Source organism: Doryrhamphus excisus, linkage group LG13, assembly GCF_037039965.1.
Source record: "Doryrhamphus excisus strain RoL-2023G ecotype Guam linkage group LG13, RoL_Dexc_Guam_v1.1, whole genome shotgun sequence".
Classification (NCBI taxonomy): Eukaryota; Metazoa; Chordata; class Actinopteri; order Syngnathiformes; family Syngnathidae; genus Doryrhamphus; species Doryrhamphus excisus.
Genome location: NC_136369.1, coordinates 8,247,730 through 8,271,385, shown reverse-complemented (window position 1 = coordinate 8,271,385; position 23,656 = coordinate 8,247,730). Strand labels below are relative to the sequence as shown.

The window sequence follows — 23,656 nt, the reverse complement described above, 5'->3', positions numbered from 1 at the left end:
CAAAACAGTCCAGTGTGAAATGCTGTTGACAGATTAAAATCCATTTCTTTTGCTGGTAGGGAATCAGGAACTCCTACCACTTGTGCCTGATGGTGGCATCTTTAGGAATTGGAAACAAATGTGGTGTTCCCTTTTGAGGCATTCATAGCAAGTAAACAGCAGCCAGTGCTTGGGGGAGGGCACAGAGTTTATATATAAGGAAGTCAGCCCCTCTGTGATGTCACAAAGGACCGTTTTTACCTCGCCTTTTCAAACCTAGCATTTTGAGCCATCCCAAACTTCTTTCAGGACTGAAAATATCTCTCGTCAGGTAATAACTGAACTTTAACAATGGCGCTGATTTTCACAGAATCTGAACTCGTGTTCAATGAACATGTTCTTCTGAACTTGTTCATGCACAGCACTGTATCTGATAGTTAGCAAATGATCTGAACAAGTTGATGCAGGATTGGTATGAATTGGTTGAAAATCAAAGGACAATATACAGAGCATGATGATCATCTGGTTAGAATTTTATTAAGTATGAACAATAAGTGTGTGCAGTTTTCATGATGTCATTCACCTCTAGTCTAGCACCCAGGCCTTGTGAAACCCATAGAGTAGTAGTCATATACATGACATCATCTGCCAGGCATTTGCAAGCAACCACATAAACTGGATTTGATTAAAAGGCTCATGGGAACACCAACGCCCACCAGAAAAATATGCAGGAAACTCAACGTGTCATCAGGTTTAAAGTCAAAAGACACACAGACAGAGTGTAAAAACATTTATTGTTGAATATATCATGTATTCACCAGTTGTGTGGTTTTATTTCCTTATGTCGAGTTGACACCTGTATTTGTTTTAAATCTCAGGTACAAATACACTGCTGCAGTAGTTTTGTGTTGCACACACATTAATAGAGTGCATGCACATTATATTTGAGATGTCACTTTACAATTACACTGTACACGAGTCAGATTATCATTAACAAGCCCAACAAAACGCTGCACTTAGCTGTGCGCCAGTCAAAAGGATGTGAGCATGGACAAAGCGTGCACAAACACACAGCACTCTGCCTTATAATTCATTTTCAAACAATGTGGCATTAGTTAAGATTTTTGGTCAAGAAGTGTTGATCTTCTTCCACACTGACAGTATTTACACGGTTCAAGTAGCTGCTGAATTAGTATTTTTAGAGCCATCTGAAGAGCACATTAGTGTGCCTTAGGACGTTGGCCTTGAGGCACACAGCATGGCATGAAATAAATGCATACTCATACGAGAATCTACTCAGTGTTAAGTGACAGTGTTTGTTTTCATTCATATAAATATTTCATGTGCCACTGCAATCTTAGCTGGACAGAGACTTCATTTTTATTAGGTTGATTTTTGCTAAGAAATGGTGCAAAAAACACTACCTAAGATGTGCTAAGTCGTAATGACAAACCAAATCCGATATAAATATATGGTCCGAAATGAACGTGACGCAATGCATCTGTTGGTCTTTGGCATGGTATAACATCTGAATGTCCACCTATAAAACTTCATCTGTTATACCTGTTCACTACAACATTACTAGCCTTTTCATTGGACAGTTATTAGTTTTCAACTCAATAGTTGGAATTGCCACTTGTTACAGGATGTTAGGAAAACAATCATGGCAAAATAGACAATATCAAAACGGCTAAAATATAACAATTTAGAAATATAAAACATTGCGCACTGATACTTTTTGAAAGTAATTCCACTAGTGGGTGTGAGTCAGCATCTTTTGGTGAAACTGCAGCATCAGGCCAGCACTGACTGTAAGCCAAACACGAAGTAGCCTCACTTGCAGTCAGCTTGGCTTTACAAGGCAACGCCAATACAGCAACATTGGAGCCAATAAACCTACATGTGACAGTATGTAGTGGGGATTTTCAGGTACATGGTCCAGGTAAAACTATGACCATTCAGCGTGTGAATGGCTGTTGCCACTTTGCAAAAAAGTTCCATGAGATGATTGCTGAATCAATGTGTTAAGTTATTTCATGTGATGACATTATAGTATAAAAGAAGAACAGTAAAAATTTTGGACAGATTAAAGGCTCAAAACTTGGGAGCAGCTGAAACGGAAAGACTAAAAACTAATCCATGGTACACCTTCAATGACAACATTATAAACAAATACATGGGAGAGGGGGGCGAGTCATTCCAGTTATTTCTCTTCTCAGATGTACGTTCTTGTTGAGTGCGCCTTGCCCCACAGTTTGGCACAAGACTTGTTCCACACGGTGAGATGAGATCAGGGCACTGGCGGAAATGCTTCCACATGGCGAGATGAAGCGACAGGATTTGCTGGGAGACAGGTCTACAAGTCCCCTTCCACTCGCCTCCTGCGAACTGCAGAAAACACATTTCATTCATGTTTTGTATTCCTTCTACAAAGACTAAATGAAAGAAAAAAAAAAGTATAATCACATGCTGAACTACCACAACTTGTTAGTTATCACTACATAAGTCAGGCAGCACGAGCCACGCGGTTAAAGTTGACACCCATTTCTACATCGTGCACCAGTGCAGAAAGTAAGATGGTGTCACTGTCACGCACACACACAGTAGTGTCCCCAAAAACAATGAAGAGAATTCAGTTATCTTTGATGCATTGACCACACCCATGCACCAGACCTGTGCTACTGCAGCTCTGACAGGAGGGGGAGCTAAAAGAGACAGCAGATCATTGGTGTCTAAGATTCTAAACCTGCTAAAATAACATTCACATCACACTATTGTCTAATTGTCTCAAGGAAATACAAAACAACAACTTGAATGAGAACTGCTGTAGCCAAAGAAAATTGCGCTTCAGCATACAATTATGGGGCATCCAAAAACAGCAGAAAGTATGAAATCTTAACAGTTGGCAAGGAACATTATCGGTGAAACAGTAAGACATACACATGTAAAAATTATTAGCATTCTAGCAGTGCTACATCCAATAAGCACTATATAACTACTGTTGGGAAACTTCCATGCAAAGGGAAGGGATCATGTTGGAATTCCATGACGCTACCACCATCATGCTTGCTTGACTGGAGCCAAGATACAATGATCATGGTGCTCATTTATGTTACCAGCTTATTTATACAGTGTCTGTGTGTTGAGTCCATACAGCTGTACAAAGTGTATTCACTACTGTAAACTATACCAAAATGTCATTTCTATAGTATATTCTCTTGAGGGGTATATTTTTAATAAAAAACGTTGCTGAAATGTGAGGGGTAAATGTTAAGGAAGATACTGTAACTTTTACAAGAGATTTTCCATAAAGATAAATAGGTTAAAGGATAAATATTTGCTTAAGATCATGCTGTCGGCAAGGGGAAAAAGGACCCTTACAAAGGCTTGGACCAGAAACTGTAAACAGGGGTGAACTATTGATCTCAGATGAGAACTGAAGAATAGTTTCTGCAAAAACTAATCAAATAAACAATGTTTGCATGTTGGTAGCAGGCCAAAGACACCACAGAAATGAGCAGATCCCAAATTATGGGATAAAATTCTGTTTTTTTTTTTTTTACTGTTTAACATCCATTAGCAAACAATACAAATAGAGTATGATAAGTGGACTGTGGACTCCATTGAAATCTCACTTTTTTCCATGACATACCCCCTCTGACTTCATGTAATGAGCTGATTTTGTGTACAGGTTGCAACACGTTGGTAAGTGATGTGTACATGCATGTGTGCTACAAACCCAGGTCATTGTTCTTGGTGATGGCAGCAGCAGCTCTAGAACGCGGTCCTTGCTTGGTGAAGTGGTAGCCAAACTTCACTATGCTGTTGTTCTCTTCCAACATTTTAGCTATCTCCATCTCAACATTGGTACCCAGCTGCTGCCTCTGAAATACACATAGTATAAAGGAGCATCTGAAGTGAAGGGGGCACTTCACTACATTTCAAACACTTTCTTACTTGGAAAAGTATGTAAGCTTTGCAAGTTTCCGTTTTATTCATGGCTTACCTTTGACTATTTTATGTGATGTGTAATTTTAACAACCACAATGACGTGAAAAAGACGAGCCGACTAGCTGACTGAACATCTTCCCTCATCTTGAAAACTTTGTGTTGGCATCAATGTGCTCCTTATGGGCACTTACCTGGTTATCTATCTTGATCTCTGTGAGTGTGTCATTGTCTCGCAGTGCATCAATCAGCACCTGCATCCCTGCACCAGTGATGAAGTTCGACTCCAAGTTCAAACTTCGCAGCGTTTTGTTTTCCCTCAGCATTTCACTGAACGCCTGGAATTACAACACGAGGAAGATGAACACAGAGTTTCTCGTGTTGGGAGAAGCCAATTGAAGACAATAGACAATTGCTGCTCACCACTGCAATGGGGTCGTTACTCCGTGTGGCGGCCATGCTGAACTTGGTAACTCGTGTGTTCTTCTCCATGGCTTTTGCAAAGTCTTTGAGTGTGGGGATGGGAATGTTCTGGATCAAGCAATAAAAATAGATGAAAGCAAAGCAAATACCAGTATAATGACCTGTGATCTTTTTTTCGGATTTAATGTACCTTAATGTTATTCAGGTTGACCTCTGTTAGGGAGGCATCATTGCTTTTAATCCTGTTTAGCGTTTCATCTACATTTGTGGGATTGGGTGGCTCATCAAATACGGGGTTCATCTTCTCCCCTTTAACCACATCTAGAAAAAAAACCCAAAATGACTGGATTAATCCACAAAGAATACAGAGATGAATGTGTGCAATTTGACTGTTGGACTTACTGTTGTAACCTTCTTTTGCTCCTGTCCCATCGTATGTCTGATTGCTGGTTACAAGCGTGTGGACACCCAGGATTGCTGCAAAGAAAAGCAGGCTTAAAGGGCTGGACATGCACAGACATGTTTCTTAAAGACGTATATCTGCACGCCTTCCAGGTTCTAGAGGTCATATGTGGAATGATTTACATTAGAATGCAACAAAAGATGGAGCCACATTGCGATTTGCCGTGATAGCAGAGACAGAGGAACAGAATGCTTTGTTCCTTGACCCTTTGTGATGAAGTCTTACCTGCAAGATCACAGAGTTCTGTATCTGTGGCGCTGGAAAGGGCTTCCTCTAATTCCGGGTCGAGAGTTGTGACATCCTCCTGCCGTGTTTCTACTGGCTTCTGTTTCGGAATAAAAATTTTGCCTAGGAAAAGAAAGGAAAGTTAGTGACAAAAAGGAGATGATTACATCCTTGTAAAAGTGGACATAATAAAATATTTTAAAAAACAGATTAATCACAGCGGATAAAAGTTTTACTTGTCAGTTAATGTTCCAGGACCACAAAAGCCGTTATTAGGTTTTTTAAGTTTCTCATCTTGCCTCATGATTCTATCATGAGACTACATGGTTGCCAAGTGCTGTTTGTGTTTTATTTTGGAAAGTAGCCCACAACTCATCACAATAATTCAAAATTCTATTTGTTGTTTCACTAGTAAAATAAATGAAGAATAGATTAAAAAAGGTTTGCTTGCTGTCTTCAGTAATGAAATATTTTTTGACAGGATTACAAACAATTGGAATGTTCTCCTGCGACAACATTCCACAAATCCTCAGTTCAGATAAGGGTAAAAAGTCAGCAGGGCATGGTATTGCCATGGTAACCAAGAAGAAGGAAGGAAGTCATGAACAATAAGTGGTTCGTAATCTTGACTGTACTACTGGGGTGTCAAACACTGTATCATGGGAGGCAGGGCCCAGTGTGTGCCACCCACTCCCAATCTTCATGTCAAAACAGGCCCCTTCCCACTGCTTCCTCCCCTGAAAGTCAGTCATGCCAGTGAAATTGCTCCAACTGATCTGTTCTGGCACTTCCTGAAGTCAACAACAGTAAGTAGAGTCATCAGGCTCCATCCTGTGCCAGTTCAGGTGGAGAAACATTTAGTCCTTCTCACAGACAGATCTGATTTACAGACGCAAAATTCAAATAATCGCTGTTTATTGTGCGGCATGCACTAAATAAGAAAGATGCAGAAGACAAGATTCACTTCTCAGGAAATTCTGATATTAGCCAAGAATTAAATAGTTTTAGTGCAAAGAAGATTATTTTACAAACAAGAAAATGATTAACAATCAACCCACATCAGTTAGACACGAGTACACCATCCAGATGCCACAAACTCAAACCTCTCTGTCAAAATTAAAAACTGAGATTATAGGAATTTAAAGTGGGCATAATATGCTAATTTTTCGGCCATTTGTATTGAGTTGTGGACTGTTCTTCTTCCAGAATCTGCACCTATTCACCTGTATTCCTTTGAATTTCATGGTTTCATGGTTCGCGATCCCTTTCGAGGCATTGCCAGCAAGTAAACAGCAGAGCAGCGCTTGAAAGAGGGCGGGGGAGGCAGAGCAGAGAGTTCATATATAAAAGGAACTCGGCCCCTCTGTGATGTCACAAAGGCGCAGTTTTACCACACCTTTTGAAAGTGAGCGTTTTGAGCCATCCCAATCTTCTTTCAGGGCTCACTTCCAAATGCACAAACTTCATTATCTGAAACGTTGGCATCGTTTAACATGAATACAGCATAATAGGTCACCTTTGTTGCAACAGCCTGACATAATTTGCTATGATTGCCATGGCTTTTAAGGTTTGTTTTAATGCAGTCAGCAGGGGGTGAAAAAAGGGGAAGTGTGTGCAACATTCCCCATGATTACTACAATGAATCAAGTTTTCCATGTCGTCATAGGACATGCACACATCCACATATGGGACGCATTAAGTCTAACTGGCTTGTGTGGGTTCAGGGAGGATGTCAAGATGTCACCTCCGTACTTCCTCTCTATTAACTGAGAGAGCATTTAAACTTAAAAAAGAGGAGAGGAGAATTCCTACGGGAAGTGCTAGCTAGCCGTTACATACTTTGTGGCCACTCCCTCTTCAGTTATACAGTTCTGTGTAGCAAAACTTGTTTAAAGAGATGGGGTCCTTATTATGGGGTGGCAGAATAATTTAATTATACGTTATTTTCAGTTAATTCTAACTATGATGATTCTTTTGCTTTGGACAACTTGATGGCATCACTGCTCAAGCAACACTTCTGGTGTTTGATTCCCCGACTTTTCTTTAGAGCCTCAAGTTAAAATGTTTGATAGAATATTGAATGTTATTACACAACATCTCTCACAGTGGTGTAAAAATAGATTATTTTTGTGTGTGGATCTGAAACCAACCCACACCATCAGATATCCCGAGAATAAGTGTCAACCTGAGACTTGAGGGTAAGATTAGTATGTAAAGTTAACTTTTTATAACTTAGATTACAAAAATAAGCATTTGCCCACACAGTTATTCTTGACACAAAACCAATGATTTTATCCCTTTAAAAGCCTCTTCTTTTGAACCTCTACGTGTGTGTTGGTGCTCCCCCGCACCGCAAAGCCATCATGTTGCGTAAGAGTGGAGAAGCATTAGTAATACTTGCAAAGACAGCACGAGAGTAATTACAGATGCATGTCTCTAATCTACTACCACATTCTGCATGTCAATACTGTTGTCAACCAACTTGGACAGAGATCGGTTAAAGAGTTAAACAGGATGCAGCTCTTTTCATGACTTTGTTATAAGATGGATCCAATAAGCACACACCTTTCTTCTCTCCAGTGAAGGGTACAATATCATCTCTGTCCTTGTACTCCATGGCCTCCTTCTCCAGATATTTGAGGAGACCTTCTCTGTCAAATGTTCCTGTGGCTTTTTTTGTTGTCTGGTCCTTCTGACGCAAACCCGCAGGAAGCAGAGCATTCTGAGAGGGACAAAAGACACACCATACATATATGTTTTATTACAGATACAGTTGAGGTGCTGGGGGGAGATTTAAGTACTTCAAGTTCCCCTCTTCTCACAAGCTTAACCTCCAATCACCACTGAGCACTGACCTCTGGGTCCATCTCCTCCAGGGCTGACTCCAGCTGTTTGAGCTCATCCGCCGACAGATTGTTAAGAATCTCATCTTCATCCAGATCCTTGTATTTGTCAAGGTCCTTTTTGAAAGACAACGTCATGATGCTCGCTGTTGCTTGCCAGACCACAATGAACAGGAGACTGCAACCACACTTTCAACGTCTTGGCCTCGTTTCTCCAGACCAGAGGAAAGGCTACCTGAAAACAAACATCAAAGATTCATGATGTCATAAAAAGACACACAATTGTCGTCATTAATCTCTTTAGTGACTGTTTTTTTTTTTAATTTATTCAATACAGAGACGTCATTCAATTGCAAATCTATTCATTTTCATTCCTTTGATTCCAGCCACTAGTTTGCCATTCAAACTGCCCAGTGTGCATGACTGGTTTATGCAAAAAGAAATGTCATTAGCCTAGAGGGCAATTAATACCGAGTTTTATGATTCTATGAATCCTAGTAACAATGCCTGGGCAACATGTGACTTAACCAGAAAAGAAAAATGAACATTTCTATTTAGATGGTTACAATAGTATTTTAGTTGTGAGGGTTTTGTGAATCCATCAATCCAGCCATAGCATTTCTACTGCTTACCCTGTTCTGGGGTTTTGTGAATCATTAATTTTTAGGACATTGCCATATGAAGAGAAGTCTTAATGCATTGAACATGTACATTTACCCCATAGGAATGCACAGGATTTCAGGATACCCAAAGCGCTTTGCCCAAGTAGACTGTGCCTCAAGTTTTATCCATATGAAAATACCAGCAGAAAAAAGTGCTCACTCTTGGGAAACAATACTTGACCACAGCTGCGCTGCATGTAAATGCGCTGTGCAGTGACGCAACACACAACTGGAACAAAGGAACAACTTTCTCAGACAAATCAACTAACTGCTGCTGTGGAGACTGCTAAGACCAATTTGGCCTTATTGTTATTCACTTGAAAGGCAAATCAATTCAAGTCTTATTTCATCGGATGCACTGAATCTTGTACTATACATGTGACATCACAGGACTAATTTTAAGTGTAGCATCAGCATTATAAAAAGGTGTGTAAAATGATGAATTAAGTTTAGAGAGGAGCAAATGTATACTACAATATATGAAACATGGTGGTGAGACCTAAGTTTTCAGTTCACTCTCCCACGCCACAGTTGGAACACAACATGACCTCATAATTTCCAGATTCCCCTGCAGCAGTCCACAGATGTAGTTAGTGCTATTCCCTCACCGACACTCATTATATAGACATTTAACCCTTAACTGTCTTAAATGGTTTTTTTCACATAATAAACAGAAGTATTTCACTGCACTAAAGCAAGACTTTCTATCTGGCCGTTGCGTAAAACACCATCCTCAACCTAAATAATTCATTCTAATGGTGGTCAGGCAAAACCACTGTAAACACTGTGACAGCAGGGAAAATCCTCAACTGTGAGGTTTAGTAAAATTCTTTAAACATTTCTGGCAGTTTCCTCGGTGCTGCCTGAATTATTTCCCCACTTGTATAGGGTTTCCTGAACAGTGTATAGCTCCTCCCCTCCACAATTCAGCCTCTGTCCCGGTCTAACTCTTCCCCTCGCCTGCTCCATTAAACCACCACAGCAAACACATTATAGCTGAAATGGTTGGATTGTCCCATCAGGGGCATTTAAATGCCAGCAGTGCCAGCAGATAAAACTTTCAAGTCAAATATCAACGCTGATGACTTTAATCAAAGCATTCAACAGCAATCATATCGCTCAGATGATACAGTATTAATATAAAATCTTGAGGTCTAATCTGAAGCAACCAAATGATTTGCTATGTGTTTTGGAAAAGGTAACAAATCTGGATCTGGAACATCTGGTTTCCATCACAAACTGCACAGTTGTAATGGCAAGCAAAAAATTGGCTATTGTAGCAGTGTTACAGCGTGTAACCTCAAAAATAAATAAACACACACCAGCGGGCTATTTCACCTTCTTTCTTCTTGGAAAGTGCACAGTCCATTTCAATTATGTTGGTACCTTTAATACATTTCCACAATTAAAACATATCTCTGCTAAGGAAACAAGCCGGTTGTTTGGAGGTCAACTGAGATGTCTTGGTACATGGAAATAACAATCAGTGTGACTAAGACCTTAATTTTAATATAATATCACAAAAGTCCCAAATGTTGGGTATGTTTGAATGATCCTTATTTATACAAATCTGCAAGACCAACTAAAACACTAATACACATGCCATAAAAAATAAAGACATAAAAGAATGGGTGTCATCAGGTATATTAATACTAGTGTAGTCATACATTATTATTATTATTATATAACCACTGCAAGGAGTATAGAGTAAAAGTGTGATGTTGTTTCTGGCCAGGATTTAGAGAAAGTGCAGTAGCTCGGTTGGGACAGAAATAAGTCACACACACGTGTGCACTCGCATATAATGCTCTTATGACAAGATGAGCCCAAAATAAGACTTATTATCCTCTTTTCTCAAAAACACTTTCTACTTCCTACTTCCTACAGAAATAAGTCAAGACGTTTTAAACAAGAGATAATGTTGTGATGGGCGAAGGGGTGAAGACACTAGGGCAAGAGGCTCCATTAATCCAGTCTGATTGATTCCATTCCACTTCTCATCTCGGCGAATCCAAGCCAATAAGACTGCAAACCTACTGTAACTGCGCTAGCAACTCACCTTGTTATTTTGTCGTCTGTGACACCAACCTAATTGTTACTGACTGACATGTATACATTTACATTTATTTTTTGATTATTTGGACCACCATAGAAAGATTTGGTGCCATCTGCTCACCCTCGCTGACAAATACGATACAGTAGGGCTGTCTGAGTGGCATGCGGTTAAAACTTAGTACAACGATGGATTTTCAATAAATGTGTCGGTTTTAAAATACAGGCGCTATAAACCTCTTCCAAATTTTCACCTCAATGAGTCCCAATTTTGGATGCCATCCAGTAGTACATTGGGCAGAAGTCATAGAATAACTTTTTTTTTTTTTTAAATGCTGCCCAATGGCGGACTCCGGCATTAAAGATGCACCAGAATATTTTAAATCAAAAGTGTGGCCTTTATTGCATGCATGATACATTGCTGACTTTGATATTAGATATACATTGATGCGTACATTGTCTTTAGAGCTCAGGACACGTGTTTTTTTTTTTAATTGTATTAATTTAATTGTATGTACACTGCGTGTACTGTATATTACTAGGACAGGATCGCAGAGCAACATGTTATGAGTGAAACCACCAGACAGTTCTTTCATCAGTACAGGGATGGCATGCGCTACTTTAAATGTGGAAAGAGCCTAAATAAAGAACAAAATCCATCCGATGAACAGGAAGTACTGACAGCTTATTCCATCCATCTGGCACAGTAATATGCTATTCATCATTCCAACCACTCTGCTCTATTTTATTTCCCATGTCTATCCTGCACTGCCGCTGGCTTCAAGCAACATGGAACAATAAAGGCAGATTGTAAGAGAAGGTCTGATCAAAATGGCTGAAAGGGAATTTTTCTTTTTGGAAGATGCTGAAGAATAAGTCACATTCAATATTTTTACAAAAGTAATAAAAAGTAATAAACATTTATTTGAAAAAATATATACCTGCAAACATGTCCTTGCAATGACAAGGCAGGAAGTGGGATGTTTCTCAAAAAAGCATGCATGATTGGTATACTCCCCTGTTCAAGCTGCACACTGGAGACACACACACCACATTATTATATAATAAGACATGCTTTTAGGAGCTTGGCCTACACTCAAAATGGCAAGTTTAAAAATAATTTAAGTAAAGACACCGCTTAAAATAACTATACTAGCTATTACAGTGGAAACTACAAATTGGAACACCCTTACAGGCAGAAGTTGAACTGACCACAATTGTTGGCAAAAATATGGCTACAAAACAAATCAGGAGGCATCAGCATATTGCACGACACTTCAGCAAATCTAACTTCATTCAGTTGAGTAAGTGTCTAAAGCAGGGGTGGGCAAACTACGGCCCGGGGGCCACGTGTAGCCCACCAGGCGTTTGAATCTGGACCAAGAGTTGCTTTCTAAATATTTCAACTTTTAACATACAAACTGGCAACATGACTTGCAAGTCGGATGTCTTATTTAGTACAAAAAAAACAAACAACAAAACTGCTAAATTAAATTACATAGTTTGATGTGGTCTGATGTTTAAAGTGCTCCTGATACAGCTGATAGTATAACACTATCACAGATAAAATTTGACAAATAATAAGCATAAAATTGTGTGTGTGTGTGTTTTAAATACATGTTCTGCTCCCTAGACAATTTTGTTAACTCAATGCAGACCACGAGCCAAAATATTTGCCCACCCCTGGTCTAAAGGATTAACTATTAAGTGTGTTTTAATGTTTACATTCCAGTCACACACATCCTCTCTTTACACAATTCACCACAGTTGACGTTGAGTACATCATTTGTTGTAGTACTGCACAGTGATGAACATCTTTTTACTGTTGCATGATATTTATGAATATTAAAAACAATGCATAAATAGAACCACCTTGAAAAGGTCTTCCTTTGCACTTCCTTAAGCAATATGCCACTGTCTTATTACACAGAAGTTAACTTCCTTGTTACAATTTGGGAATGTTAAAATGTTACTTGCCATATACTTAAGTCTGTCTATGGATTTTTATCAGTGTTGTTGGATATGAGACTACTACAGTGAGCAGGTTTATTTTTCAGATGCATGCAGGCCATACAATCTGTAGAGCCGGTTTATCTGCAATACAACACTGCAGGTGTGGCGGCCACTAACACTGCAATTGTGATGTCAACATGCACATTCCTGTCTTGCAGGTACAAAAGCCATCTCACAGCTTCCAAGACTATCAGCTGAAAGCTCACTTTCCCCAACAACCACCCACCGAAATACAAGGGCCACACCCCACCTTCACTACTCAGACCAGATTACCTATTGAACACAAAGCCATTTGCTGCCCTTCTAGTTGACGGGAGGAGCCCGGGTGCGTCTAAAATACCGAAACCATTGTTACAAACGAAAACTGTGTTTACAAAACAAAACGTTGTTTACAACCGAAATTAAATCAGATACATGGTAAAGAGTGATTTGCTCAAATAAAACTAAATACAGGCAAATACCAGAATAGCTAGGTGCAATATGAGCTGCTGTGATTGTCATAATGCCAAATTGTATTCTAGATGCAAGTTAACGTACATGCTGTGACTGAAATACTTTCATCCATCTCCTCGCCACGATGTTTATAATGATCCCACCGACAGTAAACATTGTCAGTAGAGATTACTGTATTATATATGGGATTCACAGTTTACGTAACATCGCGGGGCATGCCCATTTAGTGCTTGGAATGAACATTTAATGCAGAACGCCATTAGAAACAGCCAGATAGCTAGCAGGCTAACATTTACAGTTGACTCAACAGTGCTAATGGTTGAAGCTAGCGTTTCCAGCTCGAGGGCACACATACAGGTGGCAGTGGGTACAACGATGTGGCAGCGTATTCAACCTTAACTGTATATTTTTTATATCAAGGCACATCGCTTTGGCAACTTACCTGAGGATGATGAAACTCAGTCAATGGTAACCGGACTTCCTTGAGAGAACGGAGTCTTCAGCGTTTGATTTCTAACTCAGCCCAAGGGCGGTAACACGGAAAGCGAGTGCCGCATACCGACTGACGGACGTGCAATTGCAACCAATAAACATTGAGCTTAAACGATTCTTAACCAATAGTTGAGGAGAGACCGCCCATGTAGTTAAAAACAGACATTCTGCAAGTAGGGCGGAAGTTAACTGAAATATCATGCACAACACACTGGCAAATTCCAACTAATTGTAGCAATAGTTTTATCATTTAAAAGCCAACCCACAACGACACAATTTTGACTTTAAATGAATTAACATTAAATCAATATTCGATTTATTTTATTTAAACCAATAAAGGAGGAAACCGCAAAAAAATTAAAACACTGTATGTGTTTTCGGTTTAATCTGGCTTGTTGACCTGTCTCAGGCGATTCATGCACAATTTATCGATATCGTACTAGTACCAGTTTCCCCATGACTAATATAATTAAATCCCATCCGTTGTGTTGGTCCTTTCACAAACCACATAGAACACTCAGCAGTACATTGTACGTCCTCTCCACAGCACATTGTGTTACACAACGTGAAGATAGAATTTCATGTACTACTTTGTCCCTATTGTGTGCATAGCAACATGATGCTTTCCATGGAACACAAATCTCTAGGGACACAGACATTCAGACATTGTTTTTTGCATATTTTTTACATACTTCGTTTTTGTGTTTTAAACGTGTATTATAAGACAAACACAGAACATATTGCTTGGTCGAGAAATATCAGCGGGTCAGTTGAATATCGACTAGACTACTTTATTTTGCTTACTTATCAATATTGTACGGTGATCTCTACCGCCACCTAGTGTTATTGTAATCTCTAAACAGCAGTGTATCGTCTTCCACTTGACCCCGGAAGTTAAATATCTCTTCAACTTGCATTGATTACTTCCGCTAGGTCATTTTAACAGGAAAAAAGACATGGCGGACATGGACGAATTGTTCGGTAGTGATGGAGACAGCGACAATGACCAACGAGGTAATATTTTGAGCCTTTAATCTACTTTGTTTCTGACGTTAAGCAAGGTCGAAGTGTCCATTCAAGCAATCCGTTAGCTCTAGCAGACTGGTTCAAGGAACACATGGCGATGTAGCAGCTATTTGAAGACGTTAGAATAATGACATTCAAATAAATGAAATTAATCTCGTCCTATTAGTTGGTCTTATACATTAAGTATTAGTCTCATAGCCTGATCAAAACTCATCAAATTCCAAGAGCTTGGCTGAAGGTTGCAACGTAACCATACCGAACTTAACTTAAGTGTATCTTCTTCTCAAACATTTATTCAAGATATGCATTTCTACTATTAGTTTTTTTTTATTCATATGAATTCCAAATTTAGTTAGTAACACCCAAATAATTGAAACAAGGTCCTGTCATTTATTCTCATTAAACTGTTGTGAACCTCATTCTCGTTAATAACCACGTTATCTCCTCAATCACTCACAGCGTACACAAAATATGTCGAAGGACATAAAATACAGAAATAAAACACTAAATATAAAACATATATGAAACAAGCTCTAGCGACCTTTCCATCTCAAAAAGACCACTACACCGATTTGTTATTACTGACTCTTTCAGAGTATCAACGACCTGGTAGTTAGCAGCTGTGTTAAAGAGTTTAGTGATTTCTAACCCTTTGTGAATGTCATGTGTCTTGACTTTGTGTGGCTATGTGCAGATAGAACAGTTGAGTTTGCTGGTTTTGTTTAAAGGGATAGTTTGGATGTTTTTGACATTAAATTGTATGACACCCCCATAAGCAGTGAAATCCAACAAGAGCAATTTATTCTCTGTCCTGAGCCGAGTTCTGGTCGGATTTTGGTGCCGTGGAAAGTAGTTTCAGCTAGTTGCTGGGGGCAGTTAAGTAGAGAGTTTGGCCTCTCAAAAATAATGTGTTAAAAAAACACATTTGCATCACAAAAATGGCTAGTAGAAAAAAATCAGACCTACCACAAATTGCTTTGCGTTATTTTCTGTGTCGTCGTGCCTGTCCATTGTTGTGTTTCACAGTGTTTAGATTCACGGATCGCGATCACTGCAACGCAAGAGCTATAGTGGTTTTAAAAAATGGTACGTACTTGTAATTATCCGGGCTGTGACAACATGGAAGTGTCACCCTTTAAATACCATTGTTTTCCTGTCATAGACATTGCTATCAGACAGCTCATAGCAAGAGTCAAGTAATTGAGACAAGTGTGGTCAATATTTAGCTTGTAGTAGTAATGTAGTAATTAGTTCTTGAGTGAGTCTCACCACCTGTACCTAATAATGTGACTGATGCTTCTCAGAGTCTGGCTCCGGCTCGGGTTCAGATTCCGAGCAAGAGAGAGCGAGGTCTGTCAGCAATGCCTCTGGCAGCGGTAGTGACAGTGAGCGAGAACAAGATGATGACGATGAAGGCCATGAGGATGGGAAACCCAGTATGAATAAGGTTTGGGACAGTGCTTGATTACTAAGAGAGAACAACCCGCCAAATACTATCTAGAATTGTCAAGGCGTGCTCTTACTTACTTTTATTCTCAGGAACTTTTTGGAGATGACAGTGAGGATGAGGAGCACAGTCAACACAGCGGCAGCGACAACCGGTCGGAGCGGTCTGGCAATCAGTCAGATGCCAGCATGCACTCTGACCAGGCTGAGAACGAACACTCTGATGCAGAACACCACAGCGGCTCAGAGCACGGCCATCCAGATGATGATGAGGAAGACGAGGATGACAGAGTGCAACGGTCAGATGGTGGAAGCCCAGCAGGCAGTGGAATGTCTGGAGGAGGAACTCCTCGCTCTGAGAGGGGCAGTGTCCGCTCAGATCGAAGGTCAGTATTACTATTAGTTGTCAGTACTAATAGGTATTGTTTAACATTTCTAAGATTTTTTTTTTATTGCGCTGAAGTAGTTCTACACTTCTACAAATTAGACAATATTCACTAGGGGTTTAATAATATGTATGTGTATCACACATACGTATTGGACTGTGATCTCTGTATCGAACAATACGCAGTTTTATATTTATTTGATCAACTTCTGAAGGTAAAGCTCAGTGTGTCTGCGATCGACTACTTGGGCTTAGGTTGTACTGTCAAGCACGGAGCAACTGAGCTCCACCGCCAACAGTAATGCTATGCTCAAAATGTTGAAAAATGAGGGGGAAAATTTCAATAAACTTCAAATTAAAAAGGCAAGGCAATTTCTTTTTTGCATTGAAAAGTATCAAACCGTAACACAAACGCATCGCACCGAACCATCAATTTGTGTATCATTGCACGCCTAACATTCACATAAAGTTGATTATTAGTATTAAAAGACAACCAACCATGCTATATGAACATTCTTTTCATTCTATTAGAGTACCTAATATTGTAGATGTTTTACCTTGTTTGTTTGCGTGAAGTGTTCACAGTGACCTTGGAACCCCGCGGTCAGGTGCCGCCACGCCGCACTCCGATGGAGACGGGTCAGGGAGGGAGAATCATTCTGATGATGAGAAGTGGGAAGGCGGTGCTAAGAGCGACCAATCAGAAGACGAACTAGAGAAGCAACAATACTCTGAAGAAGAAAGAGAGAACTCCGACGATGAGGGACCCAGGAACAGAAAGTCTGCTACTCCTAATGGTCAGTGATGGGCTCTTAGCAAATACTGTATATCGATTTTTTTATGGAAGCAGCTAAAATATGCAATATAATGTAACAGGGATGCTCTGATCAAAGCAGCCAATTGGCCCATTTCAGTGAAAAAGCATGTGAGTGGCATATGGGATAAATGCATTTCAACACTGATCACAAAAGCTAATGTAGCCAAAACACATATGTTTGTGACAGAAGTCTAAAGCAAATAGCCCAAAAAATAATCCAAATAATCGGATAAGATGACCATCCTTTGTTAGCGGCGGAAGACATCGGGTCCGCCGGCTGCTTTTTCGCTTGGAACCCCCCTATGTGCTATTTGAAGTCCTGCTAGAGTTCCACCAATCCGTCACTCATGGATGATCGAAATTGGCAGCATAAAACCTGATGGGAGTATCCCTATAATGTACATACAATATATATTACAAATGGTGAATATATCCCAAACATCGCCTTAACTTGTGTTCAATAATGCCATTTTTAAATATTTTTTTTCAGAATCTGCAAAAGGAAGTGATAGTGAAGATGATTTCATTCAAAAGAGAAGCAAACCAAAAGCTGCTTCTGACTCAGATTCTGACAGCGACGGCGGCACAGCTAACAGTAAGAGATCATTTGATGACCGTCTACAGTTAACATTTTCCCGATGGAGTTTAGATTGGTATTTTCTTTGGTGTCACACAGATAAGAAATCAGTGGCAGATGACCTGTTTGGGGAGGCGGATGATATCTCTTCTGACAGTGATGCGGAGAAGCCTCCGACCCCAGGACAGCCCATGGTATCCCCCTACACTCATACATGACTGTTCCCTTCCTTTTGATGTGATGTTCTCTAATCTGCGTGTGTAGGATACAGAGGATGGCATGGAGGGGGAGCAGGCAGAGGAGGAGCCTGTGCCTGAAACTCGTATCGAGGTGGAGATCCCCAAAGTCAGCACTGACCTTGGATCTGATCTTTACTTTGTTAAGCTGCCCAACTTCCTCTCTGTGGAGCCCAGGTCAGAGCTCAGTTGACCCTGCCAATTAAACTATATGAACTCACTTTGTACGAGTTAATATATGAATATCTAATTCGAATGTAATTGTATTCTCCTTTTTAGACCTTTTGACCCTCAGTACTATGAGGATGAATTTGAGGATGAGGAAATGTTGGATGAAGAAGGGCGCACCAGGCTCAAACTGAAGGTTTGTGTAGTTCACATTCTATGTACTGTATATCTATGTTTGTATGTGGACTAAAGGTCCGTTGGAAAGGTGTTGAGGCAGATGGTCACCCCACACTTGGTTCTATTCAAACATTTTTCCTATTGCAAGATGCATGATAGTGGCTTTACAGTCATTTCTTATCTATAAGTGAATTTCCATGAAGTAGAATTCAATATTCGTAAATTTAATAATTTCGTAGTTACAGCATAGAAAATGTTTGTGACATTTTTAAATGTTTTTCAACATTATTAGAGCCCGTACATATTAAATAACACCCCTATAGTTATTTTTCTATAGTCAACATGATAAGCAATAATGACACATAATAACTCACTTAGTCCCTTGTTGTATGTCAAACATAATGTGGGTTGATTGCATGGCATTAAGAAAAAATCACCTATCATAACCATGATGTTGAAAATTCTTAGCTTTGTTTATACCACATACAATACAATCTGTGAAATTTAAATGTACTAATTTAATATTATTAAAATATTAAAGGGAGACACCTTATTCTCGCCTGTTTTATATAAATAGTTCCTTAATATGACATTTGTTGTAATTTTACATTGTAGAAAGTTTATTTGCTGTAAGTGACTGAGTCAGTCTTGGCTTTTCCCAGGTGGAGAACACCATTAGGTGGAGAGTCAAGCGAGACGAGGAGGGAAACGAAGCACGTGAGAGCAACGCCCGCATCGTCAAATGGTCCGATGGAAGGTGCGGCTTGACTGTCAGCCTTGTTCTTGGTTTAGTTGCTATCTGATTGGCAGCGTCCCCTCTTAACGCTCTGTGCTCATTTTTTTTATGCAGCATGTCCCTTCATCTGGGGAATGAAGTGTTTGATGTTTACAAAGCTCCTCTTCAGGGAGACCACAATCACCTGTTCATCCGCCAGGGTACTGGGCTTCAAGGACAAGCTGTATTCAAAACCAAGCTCACGTTCAGGTAATGCACTTACATGCCCTATAAGGTTAGGGTACAGTTAGGGAAGTGGTTCTCAATTATTTTCTGTCATGCCCCCACTAGGGGACAGAAATTTTTTCGTGCCTAGCTTCACTTTCTTTTTGGCGGCAGCTATCTATCTATAGTTGTCCGTCTCTGGTCCACTGACTCCCAATGCGACCCTTTTTGGGGTTGTTTTTTATACCATTGTGACATTTTGTGTTCAGAACAAACATTCGTTCTGGGCTTGTTTTTGTTCCACAGGGAAACTACGATGGCTATCATGTTCACAGAGTACATGCTGACTCAATTTTTTAAAGTGCCACTAAAGAACCTTGCTCTTTTGTTACTGTACCGTGTCCAACTTTAAGATAGTGACGCTATCACAGAATCTTTAACAGGTAGTAGTTCATAAACTACCAGTAGCTCGCCGTCTGATCATTTGAGAAGCTCACCAAAGAACATTTGCTTCAACTCTTAGTACTGTTCAATTCAAACATGATGCTCGTATCTAGTGACAAATGACCACAAAATAGCATAAAGACAATTAGCACACTGTTTTGAGTAGAGAGAAAGTAAAATTGAAATGTCACATACAACACCAATAGCTCACCTCTACTTTATTTTTGTAGTTTTAATAGTACTGGAAGATGGATAAACCTGCACTATCATTAACCTGGACACACAATTTATACTTTCATACAGTACTAAGCAGCAACCGGAGCAAAATATAGTGCACTACTTGGCTGCAACCAGCAGAGGCACTGTAGATTCAGTGTCAACTAGCATGTGGCCTGAAGTGCCACAACACTATTAAGTGTTGCATTTGACCCCCTTAAGATGGCACTGTACTGCTTTCCACCAATTCATAAATGGGCCATAGAAATGAGCAAACGTTAATGTATTCTGACCTCATTTGACCTTTGTTCTCGCCAGGCCCCACTCCACTGACAGTGCCACACACAGAAAGATGACCTTGTCTCTGGCGGACCGTTGTTCAAAGACTCAGAAGATCAGAATCCTGCCAATGGCCGGACGAGATCCCGAGTCACAGCGTAATGAGATGATTAAGGTAAGTCATTGTTCTGCTCTGTTTACTTTTGTTTTGTGATTATCTGACACCATGGTCGGTTGTTGACATCACATCACAGCTGGTTATATAACGATTACATCCTGACGCGCTTACATCACGTAGTTGGACCACAGTCTGTGTCACCAAGACTGTGAGGTTGGTTACGTCTGTGCTGCCAACCCAAACAATAGCTGCTGATAACATCCATCAGAAACAAAACCAAGCCCAAGTAGCCTCCACCTGGCATGGTTACTAAACAAAGCTAAGCATGATTATTTCACCACCTTTTTAGAGTTACACAATACAAACGACATACAATAGGAAAGATAAAGTTTGTCCTAATACGATAGAAATGTTCACCCTGTCGCCCTTTTCGTGATAATGCTTGTTAATGACCCAACCTAGCATGTACAACAAGATTCAGAGAGACAAGCTGCAACGCATCATCAATGTAATTGATGACTGCAGCCAGCGTGGCTAAGATATGTTTTTTTCTACAGCGCACCACTCTTCTATGTACACCAACCACATAATCGTGGCTTTGGGTCTGTAGTTTTAAAGGTTTGAATCTTACTGCAGACAAAAACAATTTGGAAATTTCACCTATTGTTGAACAGATTTTGTTCCGTGTTGTTCATGTGTTTCCAACTGGTGACCCTCACCAGAAAGAAGAGGAGCGTCTGCGGGCATCTATCCGCAGAGAGTCCCAACAGAGGAGGATGAGGGAGAAGCAGCACCAAAGAGGCCTGAGCAGCAGCTACCTGGAGCCGGACCGCTACGACGATGAAGAGGAGGGTGAGGAGGCCATCAGCTTGGCAGCCATCAAGAGCAAATACAAAGGAGGAGGCGGAGGCTTGAGAGGTGAGCACTCATTGACAGCATGGTAATAATCTGTATCCCTGCCTCAAAAATATTAAGTCACTTTTCTGCTCAACCTCACCTCATCCAGAGGAGCGAGCGAGGATCTACTCATCAGACAGTGATGAAGGCTCCGATGATGACAAGGCCCAGAGACTGATGAAGGCTAAAAAGCTCGACAGTGATGAGGTGGGTGCCGTATGCTCGCTGTACAGACAGGGGGCAGTGATGTGCAGAAGACTGTCAGGGCTGTAAATCCATTTTTTTTCAGTCTAAACCTGCATGAGACTAAAACAAGGCAATGAAAAGTGCGGACTAACATACATATATAACACCTGGGAGAATTTGCAACGATTATACAATGTCTAATCGTGCTCTATGTCTGTACAAAAGGTTTGCTGCTGTCAGCACAGCTGTTTTTTTTCATTCTGCTGCCTTTGTGTCTTGTACAGGAGGGTGAGGGGTCAGGCAAGCGAAAGGCAGAGGATGATGAAGAAATGGCCACTAAGAAGGCCAAGAAATATGTCATCAGTGATGAAGAAGACGACGACGAAGAAGAAGAAGAAGAGGAGGAGGAAGAGGAGGATGAGGAGGAAGATGAGGGATAAATTACTTTCACTGAACATCAATGACCATCCCACATGACTTATAAATAGTCATATCTTGGTTTGTATATTTTTTTAAGCGCTCTGTGTGGTTGTGTACAATGGTGCGATTGTTAGTTTTTTGTCATGTACAGCTGAAGTGACAAAATAAAGAAACACTTGTCTTATGTCGCCCAACAATCATTTTTAACAACATTAATCAAATGTATGACTGTCACAGGGGCCAAGGTTATGAAACAGACAACACAAAATGCGTTAATTGGCTAGGGGGTTATGTTGATGACGGAATAAATGGTTCAAAGCTTTGCCAGAGTTCTCTCAGTGATGCTAAATTCGTTTTGCGGCTAACTGAAGCGGATTATTATTATTTTTTTGCTGGTAAAAAATGTTGTGAAATTTGATAAACCATTCAATCAAGGACGAGGTATATGGCCGAATGGTTATAACAGTACAATGGGTCGTACAATGGGAAGCAGCACATACTGAACAAATTCCATGGTTAAATTGATTAATTTGTTACTGGTGAATGTGTATGGATGATGATAATACTTCATAAGCGAGTATGGCGAGAGGGTTTTCATAACATCTTTTGTCGGCCAACATGGTTATGCTATATCACTCCAGCATGAACAACTTGCCTAAGCAAATCCTACCAGTGTTGTTGAGATCAGGACCTTTAGTAGGTCACTCTATTCTGACAAAAACAGGCAAGCGTACCCATCTTGGAGACTATTCCCGGACTAAAGAGATGTGAGATTGCCACTGCAGAATGTCATCTCACTCTCAGTGCTGGGATTGCTGTCAATGATGACAAGCCTCATTTTTCCAGTGATGGAGATGCTGTTCCACACCGTTACACTCCAGTCAAGCTGAGGTGACGGGTAGCTTGGGTTTTAAGCATGTTCCTTATGGATGGAGCATCATTTAAATGGGACATAAACAGTAAACACTACAATTTCACTACACTACGGTTTGTACATTTTTAGTACAATGACAGTAGAAAACATCTCACCACAAGTCGGTTAAACCTCACAGTATAAGCAATGTTATGTCGTTATGTCGTTATGTTGTTATATTTGCAGTTGCACTATTGTACTTTCATTCAGTATTAGGTTTGTAATGTTACATTAATTACATCATGCATAAAACCAGAACGTTGGAATGGCAATAAGATACTCAAAGGTTGACTTAAAGATGTCAATGATAACACAACTGAATACAAAATGCAGTTTATGAATAAAACTTTTTCTTAAGGGAGAAAAGTAAATCCAAACCTACATGGCCTTGTGCAAAAGATTTTTTGGTAGACAGAGTTCATGGTTGCATTTATCACCGCAACTTTCAGGACCCGAAACAGCAAAAAAAGCTCCAGACCATTACACTACCACCACCATATTTTACTGTTGGTATGTTATTTTTCTTTTCAAATGTTGTGTTACTTTTACGCCAAGCACACATCTTTCAAAAATTCAACTTTTGTTTAAGTCAGTCTATAGAGTATTTTCTAATGTTCTTTTTGTTCAGCAGTGGTTTTTATCATGGAAGTCATCACTGTGCTCTTGGGGTAAATTTGGCTGGCGGACCACTCCTGGGCATATTCACCACTTTTTTGCCAGTTGTGGACAATGGCTCTCACTGTGGTTTGCTGGTGTCCCAAAGCTTTAGTAATGGCTTTATTACCTTTTCCAGACTGAAGGATCTCAATTAATGTTAACATCTCAATAGTTATGTTTTAATGGGGGGCAATCACTTTT

General features: G+C 40.1%; 2 protein-coding genes across 2 annotated transcripts; one reads left to right on the top strand and one right to left on the bottom strand.

Moving 5' to 3' along the window:
- Nucleotides 1-756: 756 nt before the first annotated feature.
- On the bottom strand, nucleotides 757-13,643 carry tmod2 (tropomodulin 2). The gene is made up of 10 exons (XM_058088851.2): nucleotides 13,504-13,643; nucleotides 7,894-8,116; nucleotides 7,604-7,760; nucleotides 5,039-5,161; nucleotides 4,753-4,827; nucleotides 4,541-4,671; nucleotides 4,351-4,458; nucleotides 4,122-4,265; nucleotides 3,719-3,863; nucleotides 757-2,367 (listed from the first exon to the last, which is right to left on the bottom strand). The coding sequence occupies exons 2-10, from the start codon at nucleotides 8,017-8,019 to the stop codon at nucleotides 2,336-2,338; spliced, it is 1,041 nt and encodes a 346-aa protein (XP_057944834.2). The 5' UTR covers nucleotides 8,020-8,116; nucleotides 13,504-13,643; the 3' UTR covers nucleotides 757-2,335.
- Nucleotides 13,644-14,405: 762 nt separating this feature from the next.
- Nucleotides 14,406-22,082, top strand: leo1 (LEO1 homolog, Paf1/RNA polymerase II complex component). Its single transcript, XM_058088850.2, has 14 exons — nucleotides 14,406-14,567; nucleotides 15,884-16,026; nucleotides 16,119-16,411; nucleotides 16,987-17,207; nucleotides 17,718-17,822; nucleotides 17,904-17,998; nucleotides 18,069-18,217; nucleotides 18,320-18,404; nucleotides 19,048-19,142; nucleotides 19,236-19,370; nucleotides 20,304-20,439; nucleotides 21,105-21,300; nucleotides 21,389-21,486; nucleotides 21,750-22,082. The coding sequence occupies exons 1-14, from the start codon at nucleotides 14,510-14,512 to the stop codon at nucleotides 21,903-21,905; spliced, it is 1,965 nt and encodes a 654-aa protein (XP_057944833.2). The 5' UTR covers nucleotides 14,406-14,509; the 3' UTR covers nucleotides 21,906-22,082.
- Nucleotides 22,083-23,656: the final 1,574 nt, after the last annotated feature.